General features: G+C 42.3%; 1 protein-coding gene across 5 annotated transcripts in view; it reads right to left on the reverse strand.

The window, feature by feature from the left end:
• WT1 (WT1 transcription factor) overlaps positions 1-22,130 on the reverse strand; it is a 212,430-nt gene that overhangs the window by 19,553 nt on the left and 170,747 nt on the right. For all 5 annotated transcript variants that reach the window (XM_069223510.1, XM_069223509.1, XM_069223506.1 and 2 more), the window contains 2 exons: positions 20,976-21,084; positions 2,310-2,460 (listed from right to left, as the gene is read on the reverse strand). In XM_069223510.1, coding sequence (XP_069079611.1) covers positions 2,310-2,460; positions 20,976-21,084 — 260 coding nt within the window. The remainder of the gene's footprint in view (positions 1-2,309; positions 2,461-20,975; positions 21,085-22,130) is intronic.

A 22,130-nucleotide genomic window follows, 5' to 3' on the forward strand; every position in this document is an offset into this window, starting at 1 on the left:
ATATTTTCAACCCCTATATGTAAGAAATATGTATTCACTGAAGGAACGTCAAATGCATCTGTCAGCATGACTAATAACACAACAATTAAATAGCATTTACTAATTAATTTATTTTTTAATTCTTGTGCAACTCATGTCAATGTAGGATGACTGAGTGCTTAGCATAACACACACACACATTATACAGAGACAATAAATCAAAGAAATGGCAATGCATTAGAAATGTTACATATGACATCGAAGGCTACATGGTGTAAAAGAGACATTGTCTATACTGGTAGGCATTGCATGTTGAGTGCATGGTCAGGAGAAAGACAATGTCAGGATTTAAAACATAATGCAGTGATTGGAGTTGTCTGTCCTAATCAGATTTTTCTACTACCCAAAAATACCTATACCTATTTTAGCAACCTTTGAATAACAACAGATTAGGTTAAAAAAACAATACGTTTCTAAGGGCCAGATGTATGACCAATATGGGTTGCGAATCCCAATTTGCAAATTTTAGCAAGATTGTCTTCAACACTGTTTGTGATCCATAAATGGGTCACAAGTGACCTACCTCATCAATATTCATGAAACAGGTCGCAATGGGTGACCCATTGTGAATGGCTACAATCACAGGGATGGTGGCCTGCTGCGGACAGCAGACCATCATTTCTGTAATTGATTTTTTAATAAAGCTATTTTATTTAAAATGGGATGCATTACAAAAAAAATCAAAAGTTTCCTTTTTATTTTCTTAGAGAAGGCTCTGAAAAAATGTTGACACAAAGGGGAATGGGTCCCTTAGGGAAGGGGTACCATTTGTAAATGGGTTCTGTGATTGTTTTGTGATCGCATTACCGGTTGCAAAAAGAAAACATACATCTCCCTGCAACAAGCTATTTGGAAGGGACACCCTTAGCACAACCCTTCCCAATGGTGAGTCGCAATCACTATTTTGCGAGCCAGTAATAGGTTGCAGACTCACAAAATAGGGTTGGTACATGGTACAAGGCTGTTTAGCAGTTGCTTTAGTGGGTGATTGAAACCATACCTTTTTTATTCCTTGGCTATGAACACTTTTTGGGTTCACATATTTTATTATATTAGTCAACAGATCTCTAAAAGGGTAATGCCGGGCCCATTGCAGTGATATTTGGCTACTCAACAAACAACAGTGTCCTGAAACATGGAGGACAATGGATTTTTGTTCGATTTCTATTGCGTAGTCAATGTTTTTGCATTAATGGAAAACCAACTAAGAATCCTTCTTTAAGTCAGTAGTAGACCAAACTGCAAAGGGTTAGGATGTTTGAACATTTATATGATATGAGAATCAATCACCTGAGGAATTTAAAACAGCCATGGCAATTTTTCTGATTGAAAAAGAAATGTGTTCCTTTGAGAACTTTATTGTTATGGTTGACTACTTGAAAATTGTATTATATACGAAATTATTTTCTCCTTTTGATGAAATGAATATGTATATTTTTAATCAGTCATATTTAAAATGTTTATATTATGATTGTTATGCTAATGTGTGTGATTTATGATACTACCTGAAAAAAGATTTACTGCCATATTTGTCTTTGCCACACAGGTTTAAAAAAAAGTTTAAATTGACTGTCAGACTCTGCTTGAAATGATCTTCTCCTTATGTGAGCTCCCCTTTCCAATTCTGCATCTTGACCCCCAATGTATGGGTTCCTGGAGTACTTTCTTTTTCTTTTTGCAGCACTGAACATATGTAGAGAATGTCCACATAAAATGGATTGGCCCCAGAAGTGAAGGGCAGACACACACACACAAGTTCACGACGCTGAAAGTATTCTTAAACATCTAAAAATGAGTTCCCTTGCCGGTGGAGAAAGTGCAAGTAATTACAGCAATGTATCCAATCTTTACATTATTTGAATGGAATATTTAACTGTGGAGGTACATGTGAGAAAATGCACTTTATGGGAAAGAATTGGACTTAATCGTCCTTGTGTATTGCATTTTTACAGTTTGAATATGAATGGTTAGGAAACTAGGTATAAGCAACCAGATGACTTGAATATGTTAACATGGATACTTTGTGACATGTAATTTAGCCTAGACTAGTGGAGCAATGGACATGAGAAAATAACATTTTCAAACTACATACATGAGTAAGCATATGTACAACATTGCATTGTTTATAGATCTTACTTTGAGAATCAGGTTAAAATCAATTAGAAACAGGCATGCACAGCGATGCAAAGACCAGGGTACAAGTGCACCAAAAGAACAAATAGTTATCATTGTCCAATTTGACATCCCACTACAAGATGCTGAAGTCTTACCGGTGTGTTTCCTGCTATGCATCTGCAGGTGTGAGAGCTTGAAGTATCTCTTATTGCAGCCAGGGTAGGCACACATAAATGGCCGCTTTTCATTTGTCTCAGTGGCTGATCTGACAATTGCTGGAGGCACTCCTGGCACCCGCCGAAACTCCTAAGAAAAGAGACTATTGATTGTTTTCTGCTTTCATTTTTTCCTCTACATAAAATGACTTTTTCAGTAGCTTGTTATAATACAGCACCTTGTGTAACACCGATGATATTCATCACAGAAAACCACTTGATACTTAGAAATGCATGCTGAGGTTAGCATTTGTTGATTACTCTACTAACGGTGGAAAATAATAACTGATTTACATGTATTATTATTTCCATATGTTGTAATCTCTTTGAGTTTATAACCTATATTTACATCTTAACTTAACGTAATTGACAAAACATGGCATCACATTTCAAAATAGATAGATCCCGATGCATCTAATTTTGAAAAGGCCCTTTCACAAGATTCCTGTACACCCACTAAAAGTCCATTTTCTGCCCCCCCCCCCCCCAGATGAAAAGTGTCTAGAATGTAGAAACTCTAACGCAAGCAGCCATACAGTAGCTGATGTTCTGATGGGTGCAGGATGAGGTCAGATGCTAGCACTGCAATCACCCATAAATGGTGATGAGATGGTAAGGGGCTGGAAATTAGAAGTGGTTGGCGCAGCACTGGTGATAAGTGGTCAGTAAACGAAGTGCGCTGGTGGGGTGTCAGGCTACTCTAAACACTCTTAAGTCAAATATTTTAACTGTATTTTTGTTTTTTTAACACGTATGCATTTTGCCGATTATTTAAAGGTGTTTCAGGCACATAAGGGTTTCAAGATCAAAATAATGTTTTACATGGCACCTGGGTTAATTATGACTTTTGTTTAAATTCTTTCTATTTTGCATGGATTTCAAAATAAAAATGCAAGTCATTATTTCGCCTCTGTATTGCACTATATTATAAGATTTATCTCTGACTGCTGCAGTAGTCTTAATTCCAATTTGACTATCATTGACAGTACAAAATTATTGGGCTTCATTCTAGATGAAAAACCAAAACCTCTAATTAGACATCAGTATAATAGCTAAAAGTGTACGTTTCCAACTGCAACTAAAACGGGGGACAACGGGGGACTAGGCAGTCCATCCCAGAATAATACCTCAAAACTTAAATTCTATTCCTGGTTTTGACAAGGACTTATTATGGTAACTCTCTTTTGACCAGTACTAAACTGATCTCACTCGCAAGAGGGACATTTTCGATGCAGTGGCCGACTTTGCACTGGAATTAAAAAAATAACTGAATTATGTCCATTCTACTGATGCTGCAATGGCTTGCTATTGAAGTTGGGCGATATCATAAAAATGTCTGCATTGTTTGCAAGAATCTACACACCGTAGAGAAGACGTCAAGCCAAGGTAAATTATATTAATCTTTATTTGTTGAAAACAAAGAGTCTGCTAGCTCTTGACAAGCTCTTCGACCATTTCTACCTTCCCTTCAAGAAAGTTTTAACCACCTCACACAACATTCTAAATACGCCTCGTAGGTAGGACAGTTCTATACCAAAAATGGGGGCGCTGGAGAGGAGACAGACAAGGGAATTACCATAATGCTATTTACAACATATCTCCATCCTCATAAAAATGGAGAACAATGCTTACTATAAAGCATGCAAGGAATTAAAGCATATTATATTTGGAATGCCATTAAGGAGGGTACTGTTCTCTTGCTGTCTTGTCGGTTGAGTCCTCGGTTGCCCTGTTTTCCACTTGTGTGCCATTCCCTGTTGTTAGTATTCGGGCTTCTGGGCAATAGGCTAGCCTGTCTCTATGTACACCCACCTTCCAAGATAACAACATTACGTTTTACATGCTTTGTCTTTAATGGATCAGCAGAGGATTTGAACTTATTCCTGGAGTTTACTGGTTTCTTGATAATAACCCATTGACCAACCGTTCAAGTCTTATCTAGAGTCCCCCATTTGTTACCATACCTATTTATGTATTTTGATGCTGCCTCACTTTACTAACTACTTCTTCTCTATCAAAACCATATCGTCTTTCCACCATTAAGCCAATTTGGTGTAAGTTTGGATCCTGGCTTCCTATCTTTTGGCAAAAACAAATGTTGAGATGCCAGAAATGGCATTGGGTGTAGTGTGATAAGACCACAGCCTCCCCAAGCCACTGGTATGCTTTAAAGGGCATATTTGGTGCCCTCCATGCATAAACCTGTCCACACCAGCTCAGGGACCCCCAGTCCCAGCTTGGGTGCGAATCTGGACAATGGAAAGGGGAGTGACCACTCCCCTGTCCATCACCACCCTAGGAATGGTGCTCAGAGCTCCTTCAGAGGGTCCCTGGGTTCTGCCATCATGAATCCAAGGTTGGCAGGGACCTCTGGGAGCATCTGAGTGGCCAGGCAGGTGATGTCACAGCTCCCTCAAGGGACACTATTGGTTATATCTATTGGTATTTGCTCTATTTTCTAACATTTTCCATGCCTATTACTGTTTACTAGTGTATATGAGTAGTGTATTAGTTACCTCCTATTGGAGAATTACCCTTCTAGTACTTTTTTGGTATTGTGTGACCAAAAATAAAGTACCTTTATTTTTGTACCACTGTGTTTTCTTTCATGTGTGTGAGCGCTGTGTGACTACAGTGGTTTTGCATGAGCTTTGCACGTCTCCTAGAAAAGCCTTGGCTGCTCATCAACAGGTACCTCTAGAGAGCCTGGCTTCTTGGCACTGCCTACACTTCACTAATAGGGGATAAGAGCAAATCTGTTAGGGTCCCAAATTCACATGTGGTAGATAAAAATCTTAGTACCATTATATAATTAATCACCCTTTCATTGTTTTCCTTCGTACAGTGAGAAAAACCTGTGTCTTTCAAGTGCAATGTTAAATTTTTCACTAAACTGTTCTCCATTATTTCATTAATGTAGCTTGATATACATCCACTTGTCCTTTGCCTTCTCCTCCCTCTCAATCTTCATCTCTTACTACAGTATCAGGTAAGTCCTTATACACATTCCTACCATTTATTCCTAGATTATGTGAAAAAATGAGTTGTTTATGTATAGCTGAAAATCTATCACCGCCTACAGCAATAAAGTAAAATTCAAATAGTTTCACCCACTGTTTCTATGGTCTGACAGGTTCACCTATCTCATTAAGAAAAGGAAATGGTTGAGACATGCTAGAAACAGCCATTGGAAAGGTTTGCTAAACTGAACAAACTAAGAGGAAAATAGCCTAAACACTATTACAACGAGGTGAAGGTAGTCACTGCTTTGTAGTGGATGTTGATCCATGTGTTGCAGCACCCATTCCCCTACCTTTGTTGTTTCCACCTCTGAAGGATCCTCTGAAATAACCTCTGGTGTAGGATGACTGAGGCTACTATTTTTGGGATGTAGAGGTGTCAGTGGAGGAGGACTTGTAGCCTGGGTGACGAAAGGAGCCCCCGTGAACGGACGTTTGTACTGCACTCATGGCCTTGGCTGTACCCCTGTTTTTTTTCATTTTGTCTAATTTTGTATCTACCTGTAGTCCAAACAGGTGCTACTTATCAAAAGGCCTATTTAAAACTGCCTGCTGAACCTCTGGTTTGAAACCAGAACACCGTAGCCTTCTTAAGAGGATGCTGGTGTCAATATCCCTGGTCACTTGTATCTGCTGGGTCGAGGGCGCACCATATGGAGTTATTGGTGATAATCTGTCCTTTTGTGACAAGTTGTTGCCCCCTCTTGCAGTGTTCTTCTGGAAAGTACTGCAACAGTTCCTCCATCTCTTTCCAATGTACCCTATCATAGCGGGCCAAGAGGGCCTGCAAATTGGCAATGTGCTAATGGTTTGCAGCCTGTGCCGCCACCTCTTTCCCAGTGGCATCAATGCGCTTGCTCTCTTTTTCAGGAGGAGGAGAGTCCCCAGTGGCCTGACTATTTGCCTGTTTGCAGGCAGTGGTGGCAACAAAGGAGTCAGGTGGAATTTGATTCCTAATAAAGAGAGGTTATGAAAGAGCCGCCTAGTATTTCTTATTTATCCTGGGTGAATAACCCTTTTCGTGAGCTGGCTCCTTGAAAATATCCTCAGCGTGTGTCATCATGCCCCAAGATGGCATCTCCTGGTATATGCCCAAGTAAAATACAAATGAAACTTATATAGCCCTATGAGTAACCAAATGGCACTTGAATAGCTGAAAAATGCTTCGCCCCGGCATCCGTAAGTTAAGCTCAATGGCTCCTGTCAGGACCAGTGAGCCGTTGTGACTCAGAGTTCTAAGCCTCTATTTTTCATTTTGTATATTCAATCCCTGACTCAGGGTAAATTATCAATGCACTCAAACCACTTTGACCGTAGTAATTAAAAAGTATTTTTAATTATTAACAACACGTATGCCATCAATTCTGGGAGACTCTTCCTTCACCGGATGTGGGCCGGCAAGCTTGCGCCCATAGTCAGCTGTTCCAAATGAAACATTGCCCCCAGGCAACCGTGGCAGAACAGGTTCCGTCGGCCATGTTTATTTAAGAAGAAGAGAAGCATGTGCTCTTCCTTGTTTGTCTCTTCGATTAGGAGGGCGGGGTACTTTGAGAGCCATAAGCATTCCTCAGTGAGGGAATAGCTATTAGTATATCAGTGAGCTGCATCCTGTGAACAAGGAATACATTCAGATACCATGTAAATCACCAAAGTATGGCCTCTATTTCTGCTACTTCAGCATTTACAGTTCTATAACAATGCAACCAGTCTGTTGTTTAATCTAATCTTAATAATTATTATCCCAAAGTATTTTCCATTCCATACCATACCATTTTTTTTATTTCCCCAGGTCACTTTCTGTCCTGATGAGACCCTAACTTCCTTCATAAGGGTCGAAACATTGTCAACAGTCAACAAGACAGACCTCATTACTCCTCATCCCATATGGGAATTTTTTCTAGGAATGTAATTGTTTCGATACCATATAGTGGCTGTCTCTGTGATAATATATTATTACACAAATTATTGTAGAAATAATAGTGATTTCTTGAATGTTATGTCTTTTGTGGTGTCTTTTCACTTGGGGTGCACACTTTTCTCACTAATGCACCCTTTGCTAGTAATATAAATAATTTTCTATGTTCTGTAATTGATTCACAACAATAAATATGTATGTGTTTGATCTACCTTGGTACTGATTGCATTATATATTATTACAATATGTCTGACAGATTGCCAGCTGTCCACAATTAAGGATTATGTCCTGATTTTTTTATTAATTCAACAGCAGGAATTTCTGCTTCATTGTATATATTATCTTTAAATGAATTTCACATGAATATGTACTCTCTCCTATCATCATGCCAAGAATCATGGACAGGAACTGGGTGTCCCTCTGAGTGGAAGAAAAGAGTGTTATATTGGAAGGCCTGCTCTATGGGTTCTTTATGAAGCTCTACATTATGGAATACTGCCGCTCTGGAGATAACCTGTTGGTATGAAGTGGTATCTTGAGGAGGGGAGGGATGAGCTGGATGGAGGTTTGGATCATTCTGAGTACTGGGATTCAGGTTGTAAGTGTTCCATGGGTCAGTGTCATCTGAAGGTTCCCCTAACCCCTAGCACAGTCTAAGAGTGTGGAGAATATTGAGGCGTTTCATCAAGTGGGTCATGTATAGGGGATTGTGGTGTTTGGAGTGTGAGGAGAGGAAGGAGGTGGAGGTGATGGTGGAGGCAATAGAGGAAGAGGAGGAGGAGAAGGATTATAGGCCGGGCTGGTGGCCGTGTCTTTTGTCTTCTTTCTTGGGGGATAGATATGTCTAAGGCCTCCTCAAACATTAACTTCCTCTTCTGAAGTGTAGGAGGGGAAGGAGTTGCAATACTGTGACCAGTCCCTTCTTTTCTCTTTGAAGCATCCATTTTCTTGGAGATTCGCTCGCCAGGTGAAGGAGAGGTGGAAGACAGGCCAGACTCTTTCGGCTCCAAGGCTTTTGGTGACAAAGGCTTGGGCTTATAAAGCTGCATTGGTTCCAAGGTCGAAGGAGGCAGCTGCCGATTCAGTGCTGAGTTCAGATCAATACTGAAACGATTTCTTGGTCTGATGAGTCTGAGGCCTTAGCCTTCGTGGCAATCTTCAGTTTCGGGTCCAAAGACAGGGCAGCCGAGACAGTTTTTCGGAACCAACCATAGCCAGGAGGCAGTGGTGGTCCGGCAACCACTGAAAGTAGTAGTGGGGAATTTTTGGAAGGATTCTGTGGAGGAGCAGGGGCCACAGTACTCACACGCTGTGCAAAAGGTAAGTCCTGCATTTTGATACCGAGCTCCACATCAGAGTCGGCGCTGTCTTCGATGGAGAAGGCTTCTTCCTCCTTGGCAGTAGGCTCCTCCTGGGCATGCACTTCCCCAAAGAGATCCTGGGTGTTATCCCATGCTTTCTGGGCTACTTCAAGTCATTGAAAGTCTTTTTCGACCTGAACAACTTGCAGGCATCACAGTCAGCCTTGTGATGGTCAGGTGAAAGGCAGAGGTTGCACATGAGATGTTGGTCAGTGTGCAGATATTTTGGGTAGCAACGCGGACAAAAACAAAAGGATGTACGTACCATCAGAACAGCATTTTCGCCAATGCCAGGGGCACACTGATGGTAGGCCCGAGATGAGCTACAAAGCCCCAAAGGGTGGGCAGTCGAACCTCGAACTGCCGAAATTCACAGGTAGAGCAGGAATGAAAAAGCACAATCAAAACAATACTGTTGCATCAGTAAGAAAAGAATACAACTGTACTAAACAGAGTTGAAGACACGGACAACCCAGGCAGTGTCGAAAAGGGTTTGTAACCATAGAAAATCTCCACTGTTAGGGTCGTTCAGAACCAAAAATTTGCAATGTATTTATTTTGCAAAGGGAAAATATGGTTTATTATAGAACAAGGGTTTTCTTCGAGCCCCTTAAGATTTGGGGATGATCCCTTTCAAACCCTGTAATACAGTTACATATAACAATGACAAAGAGTCTTCCCACATTAGAAAGTTACCTACAAAGGTTTTGAGAATCCTACAAGCTTCTGATTTTATGGGAGTTCCCAAGATTTTGCATGCACAGTTCCTCCTGCAAACCAGATAATGCTTCCTTCGCCTTGCTTTACTAAGTAATGCAGAGACATGCACCTGGTAGGCAAAGTTTTTACCTTCAGAAAGAGGCTCTCCACGTAGCAATTTATATTCTAGGAGTTAGAACTTTCAACTTAGGAGTTAAGATGCAGTTTTATGCCTGTACCTAATTACTATGGGCATACAAACTTTGTCTATTATGCCATCCATTCTCCAGGTTTTCAGTAGACGACATTCCTTTTGTGTTTCCATAAGGTTTTAGATACAGTACAGCATTCTGTTTGTGTTTTTTTCTGATGTATGTGTTTCCCCTTATTTTTTGTAAGTATGTTTTAATGCTACGCTTTTTCTTCAGGATTGATTGGCACCCGTGAGCTTTTATCAGTGACTATTTTGTTACTGGTCATGTTACCCTTTTCTGTTCATTTGCCTGTTCATCTATCATTGTATCTTGACACGTGACGTTCCCATGCTCAGCTCCCTTATCTCGTGTATATTTCTTCCCTTCTGGTAGATAGTACTGCAGGCTCAAGGTGCCCCTTATTGTGTGAACTGCTCAGATTCTCATGTTTCCCCTAATTTTGTTGTAAGCTCTGTAGTGACCCAGTAGTGGCGGATGTTAAGTGGGTGAAAACAAAAAGCTGAATTGCCTTTCACAGTTTAATAGTAAGCACCTTTAAAAATGCAGTCCACAGTTTCCATTTGTCAGAAACCGGGAAATATCCTGGTCGTATGGTATTACACTGTAGTTACATTTATAGTGTCTCATACCACTGATAGTGCACCAACGCGCATTAGTGAGCGGATATCGTAGGTGATTGTGTTCAGGTAAAGTGATCCCAAATATGAGAGCCAGAAGAGTCTTCTTGTACAAGTCATGCTAAGTATTTGTGAGCGACACAGGCGAGGAATAGCTCTACTGTTTTATTCTTTTATTTTGCATTCAGCCACCTAGGTCTTTGCGCACAATAGATTATTTCGAATAAAAAGAAAAAGATAACGGGGAGGGTAAAAGGGAGGGAGTGAGGATGGTGATATATGTAAGATCCCGGGCGTACAATGAGATAGGGTTCTGTACTGAGCAAGTTGTGAATACAGCAATGGAGGCCTTCAAGGACCAATAATCCTGCATTCGTTTTCAAAGTCTTTAAGGAAATGCCTCCTTGGCATGGTTACCCCCTGACTTTTTGCCTCTGCTGATGCTAAGTTTTGATTTGAAAGTGTGCTGAGGCCTGGTAACCAGGCCCCAGCACCAGTGTTCGTTCCCTAACCTGTACTTTTGTTTCCACAATTGGCACACCCTGGCATCCAGGTAAGTCCCTTGTAACTGGTACCCCTAGTACCAAGGGCCCTGATGCCAGGGAAGGTCTCTAAGGGATGCAGCATGTCTTATGCCACCCTGGGGACCCCTCACTCAGCACAGACACACTGCTTGCCAGCTTGTGTGTGCTAGTGAGGACAAAACGACTAAGTCGACATGGCACTCCCCTCAGGGTGCCATGCCAACCTCACACTGCCTATGAAGTATAGATAAGTCATCCCTCTAGCAGGCCTTACAGCCCTAAGGCAGGGTGCACTATGCCATAGGTGAGGGCACAAGTGCATGAGCACTGTGCCCCTACAGTGTCTAAGCAAAACCTTAGACATTGTAAGTGCAGGGTAGCCATAAGAGTATATGGTCTGGGAGTCTGTCATGCACGAACTCCACAGCACCATAATGGCTACACTGAAAACTGTGAAGTTTGGTATCAAACTTCTCAGTACAATAAATGCACACTGATGCCAGTGTGCATTTTATTGTAACATACACCCCAGAGGTGCCCCCTGAAACCTTAACCGACTATCCGTGTAGGCTGACTAGTTTTAGCAGCCTGCCACACACCAGACATGTTGCTGGCCAAATGGGGAGAGTGCCTTTGTCACTTTGTGGCTAGTAACAAAGCCTGTACTGGGTGGAGGTGCTTCACTCCTCCCCCTGCAGGAACTGTAACACCTGGCGGTGAGCCTCAAAGGCTCACTCCCTTTGTTACAGCACCACAGGGCACTCCAGCTAGTGGAGTTGCCCGCCCCCTCCGGCCACGGCCCCACTTTTGGCAGCAAGGCCGGAGGAGATAATGAGAAAAACAAGGAGGAGTCACTGGCCAGTCAGGACAGCCCCTAAGGTGCCCTGAGCTAAGGTGACTCTAACTTTTAGAAATCCTCCATCTTGCAGATGGAGGATTCCCCCAATAGGATTAGGGATGTGCCCCCCTCCCCTCAGGGAGGAGGCACAAAGAGGGTGTACCCACCCTCAGGGCTAGTAGCCATTGGCTACTAACCCCCCAGACCTAAAGACACCCCTAAATCGAGTATTTAGGGGCTCCCAGAACACAGCAAGATAGATTCCTGCATCCTAAGAAGAAGAGGACTGCTAAGCTGAAAAACCCTGCAGAGAGGACGGAGACACCAACTGCTTTGGCCCCAGCTCTACCGGCCTGTCTCCCCACTTCTAAAGACACTGCTCCAGCGATGCTCTCCCCAGGGACCAGCGACCTCTGAAGCCTCAGAGGACTGCCCTGCATCTAGAAGGACCAAGAACTCCAGAGGACAGCGGCTCTGTTCACCCAAGACTGCGACTTTGCTACAAAGAAGCAACTTTGAAACAACTTGCGTTTCCCGCCGGAAGCGTGAGACTTGACACTCTGCACCCGACGCCCCCGGCTCGACTTGTGGAGAACAATCACTTCAGGGAGGACTCCCCGGCGACTGCGAGACCGTGAGTAGCCAGAGTTGCCCCTCCTGAGCCCCCACAGCGACGCCTGCAGAGGGAATCCCGAGGCTCCACCTGACCGCGACTGCCTGCTTCTAAGATCCGACGCCTGGTAAAGACTCTGCACCCGCAGCCCCCAGGGCCTGAAGAATCCGACCTCCAGTGCAGGAGCGACCCCCAGGTGGCCCTCTCCCTTGCCCAGGTGGTGGCTACCCCAAGGAGCCCCCCCTTGCCTGCCTGCATCGCTGAAGAGACCCCTTGGTCTCCCATTGAAACCTATTACAAACCCGACGCTTGTTTGCACACTGCACCCGGCCGCCCGTGCTGCTGAGGGTGTACTTTCTGTGTGGACTTGTGTCCCCCCCGGTGCCCTACAAAACCCCCCCTGGTCTGCCCTCCGAAGACGCGGGTACTTACCTGCTGGCAGACTGGAACCGGGGCACCCCCTTCTCCATTGAAGCCTATGCGTTTTGGGCACCACTTTGACCTCTGCACCTGACTGGCCCTGAGCTGCTGGTGTGGTAACTTTGGGGTTGCTCTGAACCCCCAACGGTGGGCTACCTTGGACCCAAACTTGAACCCCGTGGGTGGTTTACTTACCTGCAAAAACTAACAAACTCTTACTCCCCCCAGGAACTGTTTAAAATTGCAGTGTCTAGTTTTAAAATAGCTATATGTGATTTATGTGAAAACTGTATATGCTATTTTGCTAATTCAAAGTTCCTAAAGTACCTACCCGCAATACATTTCATTTGAAGTATTACATGTAAATCTTGAACCTGTGGTTCTTAAAATAAACTAAGAAAATATATTTTTCTATACAAAAAACAATTGGCCTGGAATTGTCTTTGAGTGTGCGTTCCTCATTTATTGCTTGTGTATGTACAACAAATGCTTAACACTACTCCTTTGATAAGCCTACTGCTCGACCACACTACCACAAAATAGAGCATTAGTATTATCTCTTTTTGCCACTATCTTACCTCTAAGGGGAACCCTTGGACTCTGTGCATACTATTCCTTACTTTGAAATAGTGCATACAGAGCCAACTTCCTACACAGTCCATAGTCCTAAAGCATCAAGGCAGTGCTTAAGTTGACCCAGTTGTCAGTTGTGGCTGCTGGTGCTCAGTTTTGGGGGATTGCCACCTGTTTTTCTGCATCAGACATATACCAAGAGCAAAAAAAGGAAAATCACAGAAAGCGGAAGACAGAGGAAGAGAAAGACAGAAAAAGTGTCACAAAAGGAGAAAGCAGGGGCAGGCGAGAGTAAGGTAAATGGGCAGTCAGTGTCGGATTAGAGAGACATGAGGCGGATCTAAGAATACATAGCTCTGGTATTTGGTGCACCAACATTTAATTTCACTGGCAGCAGGATTCTAAGCAGAGCTTTAGACACTGGTACTCATTCTTTTACAAATGAAGCACTGGGTCGTGGGTTCTTAAAAAAAGCCAGGCATTCTGTGAAAGTCATGGAGTAAGCAAGCAGTGTTACCAAGTACTATTGTCTACATAACCCAATGCTGACAGCCTTTATTCACAAACTGGAAACTGTTCCTGGGGGACCCCTTCTACTTTGGGAGTTTTTGGTGTTGGTATCCAATTAATGGTTTGAGACATGAATTATAGTTACAGACTATTGATGCACTCAATACCGAATTGCCAGGAAGGGCTAGATCCTATTTCAAACCTCCTTTTCTTGTGATCATCATATGTCGCAAAGTGTACATTGCAACTTACAGACATTTGGAAGTTGCATGGCATCTTTTGTATGTTGTGACATGAGAACGTTTTGGTTGCAAGGCTATAGGTTACTGGAGCTATGTACTTCTAAAGCATACATTCCACCATAAATAGATGTTTTGCAAGAGGCTGCTAAGTACCAAATGGCTTGATGGGCTGTAAAGGCAACTGTAAAATGATTACTCAATGAGAGTCTGCATTAAACTCACTCTCACTTTGATTTTAGTGTTACTACTATATACTAATAGCAGGACCACATTTACAGGGATTCTTGCTTGCAGTGCAATAGTTCTCAAAATGCGCAATACTTTCCTGTCACAGCGTGAGAGCTGCCATATGTGTACAATATTGTATTATTCTTTTTAGATTAGTGTGATGACAGTGCAGGAACTTTTATTCCCCTACTATAAACCATTATTCATTTTTAGAGAACTTGGATGATCATACCACACTTTGACATATATGTTTGTAATTTTACTTGGATTCTTATCCGATCTGTGTGATTTTGGACGTAATCAGTGTATTCACTACTGAAGCCTCGAATATTATCAGCTTGATTAATTGCAACATGTGCAATAACTCCTGCTACTATACATATTGTAATTATAATATTCACAATAAGCACTGCAACCGTAATATTTATTCCTAGAAAAAATGCAGAAAGTCAAGCCTGATGAAATTTAGTCAGTGGAAAATGTCCAGTAAATAACTGGTCATCTGAAATTTAGTGCTATTACCTCAAAGATCATATGTTGCCCCACATGTTGAGGACATTAATTGTAATTTGGTCCTATGTATCAGATGCAATAAATTCTAATCCCTATAGAGTCAGAATATATCAGGTGAGATAATTTTACTTACAAGGGGAATGGAAAGTTACAGTCATTCTATCATTGGTCATGTCAAAATTGGACTATTGTAATGCCTTAATGCTTAATATGGACAAGGCATCACTTAAGAAGCTTCAGTTAATTCAGAACACAGTTGCTCATTTTATACTTAATCTTCCGTGTTCGGCTTCTACTAGTGACAGCCTGAAACAATTGCATTGGCTACCGGTGGCAACTAGAATTAGGCTTTAAACCTTCTGTTTGACCTATAAGGCCATACAGGGAAGTGGATCTGAATATTTATCTTCCAGGCTATGCTGGTACAGGCCCAGCGGCAACTTAGATCCATGGGATCCTTTCTGTTTCAGGTCCCTCGTACCCACAAAGCTAGATGGGGTGATAAGGCATTTACAGTGGGAGCGGCCAAATGCTGGAATTCCCTCCCTTTGTTTATAAGGAAGGAACAACATTTTATGGCCTTCAGAAAGCTGGTTAAAACTTGGCTTTTCCAGCGTTAACTCTGTTGTTACTTGCTGCTCCCTTTTGAGCGCTTCAATGCTTCGGCCGGAATGCGCTTTATAAATAACAAAAAATAAAATAATAATAATAATATTAATTATTTATCTGTTTCAAGGCTGAAATAAATACCTGAGATACAATGGCATGATGCTGTGTGACCACAATGAAGGTTAGCCTACAAAAAATCATTCTTGTATTTTAAAAGATGTTGCTTGATTGTGGAATTACAACAGCAAAAATGCTCATCTATCTGCCGGTTTAGGTCTCACCTACACATAGCTTTTATCTTGTTGCCGTCAAAACTGCTAACTATTGGTATTTTTCTTCTCAATCTCATTTGCTTACTTCTTTTCAAAGTGTTTCCTTCATCTTCTAGAGTCTGCCCCTCCGCTGGAACATTTTTCCTCACCATCCTTTTGATTGGATGATTTGTGTCCTTCCACTGCACTGCTGACATTCATGGAACTAGATCTTTCTTTTTCTTTCAGCAGTCCATGAGAGTGCTCGTGTTTTATTGCTCTTTCCCTCCCTTTGGTGCTGTTTCCACCTCAAATATCCACCTACATGCTCTGTGTTGTTCCCTCTTAATCCCACCTCCATCTAGTCAATTTTTTGCCCATCCTGTTTTCTTGACTTTCTGTTTATGGGGTTTTGTCTTCTGCCCACCTAAATCAACTCCTGTCAACTCCCGGTTATTCCCACTCCACATAGACTTCTGCCTCAGCTGCTCCTTCCATATCCTACTCCTCCATTGATCACTTCTCCTCCCATAGTGGTCCTTAAAAGATGTTTTTTTAAGTTGTTTTAAAGGTCCCTGCAGCTGTCATTTGCTGCCTAGTTTCTCTGTTTTTATATTTTAAACACTTTTCAATCTTTTTAATTTGCCACTGCAAATGGCTTCTACCATCTTACTGAATTACCATAGAGTCATCACCGAACATAAGTTTGTATGTTTACTTCAACATGTTTTATACCCTTATACTTTGTTTTATTTTTGCTGATGATGCATGGCATTTCAAAAAGCATTTCTTTTTGAGGATGTTGCACAGCATTTGTAGAGCACATTAGTGAATTCAGTAGGTTAAAACGGCGAAGCCTATTACTTTTACCAGTCCTTGTTTATTCTGACATTAAACTGTATTGCAAAGACTTACTTTTTTAATAAGTTAAGCAATTTCATATTCAAGTATGTCTTAAGTCATTATTATCAGGGAAGCAGACAAGATGAGTGTGAGACAATACATAGGAAAGAGGCACGTATTACAACTCACTGCACTGCTGCATTGTGGTCCTAGTGGGAAAGCAAAAGCAATATAGTGCTGGGACTACACAAATGACTTAACCCATATTCATCATAGCCTATGTGTTACACATCTAACCAGCTGATACTACCAAGACGTAGAATAACCACCATCATAATAATAGAACTTTCCCACACTGGATTATCATTTAGTAAATCAGTTTGTAACAGACATTACGATTGGTCAATCCGTTGTCCTCAGTGTATTGACCCCAGATGTATTTCAGCGTTGAGATTTTAACTTGTGATGTGCGGGTGCACACAGATCACAACAAGGAGTGCTAAATTATCTCACTGCAGCAGCACCTTGTGGAGAGCTCTTTAAAATCTCCTCCTCTCTTCTACTGTCCTTCTAATGGGTATCTTTGCCCATGGTACTCGGCATGGCTGAATCAAGTCTGACATGATATTGGGGTTCAATCAGAGCCACCAGCTCTGAATTATGATTTTGTGTTAGCTATCTAGCAGCTGAAGGATGTACACAGTGCTCAATTCATCCAAGACAAAGTGTTAGGACCTGAGGTTTTGTTCAGAAGCCAATGACCGGGCGCTGAATACTAGAGTTGCATTGTTTTGATTCCATTTTATGAATCTTTAATCCACCACCTAAAACACCTTGCATTTTTATCTCATTTTCTGGTTCTTTTTCATCCCTGCCATCTCCCTATGACATTGTGTTCCAGCTTTTTCTACCTCATTCTTTCTCTCTTTTGTGTTTTTCTTGCTCTTTCTCTGGATCAAAGTTTTTTGAGGAAAAATAAACTTCAGTCCCCAAACATGAGTGCCAATGGACCCCACCTGCAACCACTGGTTCAAATTAAGCACTGGATGCATGTGACAAATAGGACTAGCTTTTCGCTGATTTAGTTCTTGGACAGGCAGAAAGACACACTATCAGATACTGAAACTCAAAGAGATATGGGAGAAGGATTCAGGGGCCCTAAACACTTCATGTTGAGAGGATCACAGTAACATTTAGCAACATCCAGAAATGACCAGACGGCCTTGTCTGAGAAAAGACTGTTATGTTTATTTATCTGTCAGGTAAGACTTTTTACTTGTTTGACAGAAATGCCATCAGTCTAGGCAGATTAAATTTCTTAAGCAATTACAGAAATTATCCTGGAACACTTCTCCAATAACCAGCCAGTGTAATTTATGGATAGTGAGATGGGTAGACTCACCGATTGAACTTTCCAAAGCAGTCAAGTCCTAACAAGCTAGAGGCAATTCAAAGATCCTCAAAGTAAGATAATGGGTGTGTGAACACATGCCATGCTCACATGCAAATTGGGTTGGGTTTTGTGTTAGAATATTGTATGCAGAAATATCTTCTTACATAAATATTGTCCTAAATAAGGTTCACAAAAATGTCAAGTCATTGGTTGCACATGTTCTATTATTAACGCCAATGAGGTAGTATTTTTGTATATAACTTTTAGGGCATGATATTAATGTTAGACATTATTGTGATAATGTTATTCTAGTGCCACACCTACATATGCAAATGTGTGAGTAGATTCCTAAAGAAGCTAAAAAAGTTGGAAGCATAATTCAAAGTCCAGACGCATATGTCATTATTCAATAGTGCACCTTCCAAACCATGTATTTGTTGATCCAACATGAATAGCAGGAAATCCCCAGAAATCTTTCGGTCACCTAAGCTCTATTTTGCAACTTATTCCTCACAAGCAGTTGCTGAATCTTTCAAAAATTGCACCCCAATAATCCGATCAATGACAGACTATTTTACTAGAAAGGCGATAAATGGAAATGCTCTGTTTCATTGGATTGGAATAAATACAGAGTAGTCTGCCTCTCTACACCAGTAGACACTTTCTATAAACATTCTGATGTCTGTTGACTTCTCTTCAGATGGAACATGTTTACTTCCCATAGTTGTGTGTTCCTAAGGCGTGGTGACTGTCTTCTTTAATCGCCCGAAAACGTGGACTGTGAAGCAGATGGGAGTTTTTTTCGGCCCTGAGGTGGTATGTAAATGTTTTGGTTCGGAAGTGGAAGCCTCCACTTTGAGACTCAATCCCGAAACAGGGGTGGTAGTCTGTTTAGTCGAATGCATTTTGGTCTTCTTCAACGCCGAACCCGTGGGCCAGTCTTCGAGATGCAATTTTCGGTTCCGACCATGGCCAGCAAGCAGTGGTGGACCCAAGACTATTTGTGGTGACTTTTTTGAATGTTTTTGGTGATGGTAAGGGGCTGGTGTACTCATGTACTGCGCCGCAGGAATAACTTGGCTGTCCCCATCTGAGTCACGGTTGGAATTGAAGTCTGCGATGGAAACCGCAGTCTGCACCTGTTCCTCACCAAAAATTTCAGGCATTTGTTTGGTCAACTTCGATGCCATCTCTAACCGATGGTCTCTTTGATCCCGCAGAATCTTCTTGGAGCGGAAGGATTGGCACGCATGCCTCACAAGTTTCTGGTCCAGAGAGGGGCAGTGATTAAACACAGAGGGGCTGATTCCTAGTTGCCGCCCGCCAAGCGGGAACCGCCAGAAGACCGTACTGCGGTCAAAAGACCGCGGCGGTCATTCTGGCTTTCCCGCTGGGCGGGCGGGCGACCGCCAAAAGGCCGCCCGCCCACCCAGCGGGAAAGCCACAGCAGCGATGAAGCCGGCTCCGAATGGAGCCGGCGGAGTTGCTTTTGTGCGACGGGTGCAGTTGCACCCGTCGTGATTTCCAGTGTCTGCTATGCAGACACTGGAAATCAATGTGGGGCCCTGTTAGGGGGCCCCTGCAGTGCCCATGCCATTGGCATGGGCAGTGCAGGGGCCCCCAGGGGCCCCACGACACCCGTTCCCGCCAGCCTGGTTCTGGCGGTCAAAACCGCCAGAACCAGGCTGGCGGGAAGGGGGTCAGAATCCCCATGGATTCTGCAGCCCAGGGGAAAACCGGCGGGAAACCGCTGGTTTCCCTTTTCTGACCGCGGCTTTACCGCCGCGGTCAGAATGGGCCTGGATGCACCGCCAGCCTGTTGGCGGTGCATCCGCGGTCCCCTACCCTGGCGGTCTCGGACCGCCAGGGTAGGAATGACCCCCAGAGTGTTGGTCGGTGTAGGGGAACTTGCAGTGGCACCGAGGGCAGAATCGAAACAGAGTCCAATCCATGAGCCTGTGACGCAGTAGGCCCGAAAAGGCCCGAGAAGGGTGTGAGCACCCAGATGGTGTTTAATCGATCCCGAAGCTACAATCAGATCGAGTGTAGTATGGAAAATGCATTAAAAAACGATACCAGCATTTAAAGGAAAGATAGAGAAGTTCAGATAGTACCGAACCAAGATCTATCGGAGTGAGAGGGACGCGTCCGATCCCGATGGCAGAAAGAAAACAATCTAACAAAGGACTCGATGTCCATGCGCACTATCACCGAGAGGAGGAGTCACACAATCTTGTGACTCGAAAAAGCTTCTTCGAAGAAAAACAACTTGTAACACTCGGAGCCCAATACCAGATGGTGGACTTATGCAAAGCATGTGTATCTGCAGCTACACATGCCAGCGAACTGTGTGATATGCATCGAATGCCATTATATAAGGAGACACTGCTGGTCACAGGGCACTATCTGAATCCTGGTGATTTGAATGTGCATTATATCATTGTTCTTTTATTATGTCCTGTAAAATGGTCTCCTCAGCCTCTTCACACTGAACAAGAGCATGGTTTGGGGAATATCAGGCTGTTGTTGAGGTCTCTGATCTCTGCTGGCTACCAGGCCTCTTGCCTGGATTTCTGAAATATGGCCACAAGGAACAGTTTTTCAGAAGGAAATCAAGGAAAGACGTGAGCAATTAACGAGGGAATTTTGAGAAACTGAAAGGTGGTCGCAGATAGTGTTCAGCTGTAAAGCTGTAGAAATTCACCAAGTTCAATATTTGTCCATTTGAAGCGAGGCAATCATTGTAGTCCACACAGTGCAAGGAAGATGTACCCTTTACAAATGTAATTTTATTTGAAAACAGGAGTTGTGACAGGGGGATCACATTACAAAAGGTAAGCTAGTGCTAACAAATATTGTCTCATAGAACGAGACAAAAGCCCTATCAATATACTCTCACTATACTGCATTCATTCTATCAAATGGCAAGCATATTTCGTCCAAAACATCGACCTAATCACTACATCACAAGGAAAGTACAGGTGGTGTACTAGGTGATGCAACATTTAATAGGGTTAGGTAGTTGATGGTACAACTAATAATAGCCTACTTCTCATGATGGCAAACGTAACTGGTCTCGATATACTATCAGAAACCTCTCTCTATCAAACCATACGTAAGATTTTTCAGTGTTGCAAGACGCTAAAAAAGTTTCAAAGTGATGCACTCATAAAATGGAGATTCTGTCTGTGATGCTACTGGGAATATGCATCATGTACTCACTTGCATTCCTCTGAACAGTTCAACCCCATGTGCATGTAGCCGGTATTGTGCACCACAACTATACAACATGGGAGTAGTGTGGTTGTCGTTTTCGTACGCCGCTGCATGGCTGTAAAATTTAGAAAAAAAGGATATTTTTAAAATCAGAATTTCACATAGAGGACCAAATCGTCACCAATTCACAGGGAACGACAAAGTTAAGTACATAGTATACCATGTATGTTTTTTTCTGATCTCCTGCGGTAGACACGCAAATTAATTCACACTTCACATTACGTTTCCTGAACGTTTGTGTGAAATGTATTGCTGTTTTTAATGGAAATTCCCATTAGGAGCTAATTCGTCATTTTGTTTTAAAATATCGTATTTTTCAACCAAAGTTATAGCTAAAATGGGTTTCAGGAATACGTTTGTAAACGGAGTTTGAAGTTATCAGGTTTGGCGGTGATATTTTGGTGAATACAAATTTAGGACGCACCCACTGAATGCGGGGAGTTTCGTTTCGCAACGAATACAGTACTTGCTATACTATTTTAACAATTAATCAACATTTCATTTACATCTATAAGCGTCAGCTTAGCCTCAGTTATCGGGATAAGACATCACACATCTGTATTCCCGAATATCAATAACTCAAATAGAAGTGACACTCGTTCACTTTGTAATTTGAATCTTTTTAAAAATGCAGAAAACAAAGAGATTGTGTGCACAACTACCGATGGATGTACAGAGATGTATAGATTGTTTTTGTTTTTCATGCGAAAGATATAATGTTGTGAGCGCTCAAAACTAAAGTAGTTCACAATGGTACAGGTAACTGTGCAAACAAATATTTTCAGTTGTGTTTAGTTGTGCGCAGCGGCGGGTAAACGGCTCTGTTAGAAAACGAAGATTCAAACTTTATCTTCTACATCTCTTATGGGACATTCCATACACTGGGACATTCGATACATCGCGTTTATTATCTCCCAAACAAGAAAGCCTCAAAATGATTGCACACTTGCAAATAGGAGTGGCATCTAAAGAGATTCACAAGCTAAAGATAATAAACATGTCTGCTGTGTGGTCTCAGTGACAGGTTTCAGAGTTTTCCCTTAACAGCCAGACTAGCTTCAAGGATGTGCCTGCGTGATACTTTGTTTGCTCCTTTGCATG

This window comes from Pleurodeles waltl, chromosome 3_1 (genome assembly GCF_031143425.1).
Source record: "Pleurodeles waltl isolate 20211129_DDA chromosome 3_1, aPleWal1.hap1.20221129, whole genome shotgun sequence".
Lineage (NCBI taxonomy): Eukaryota > Metazoa > Chordata > Amphibia > Caudata > Salamandridae > Pleurodeles > Pleurodeles waltl.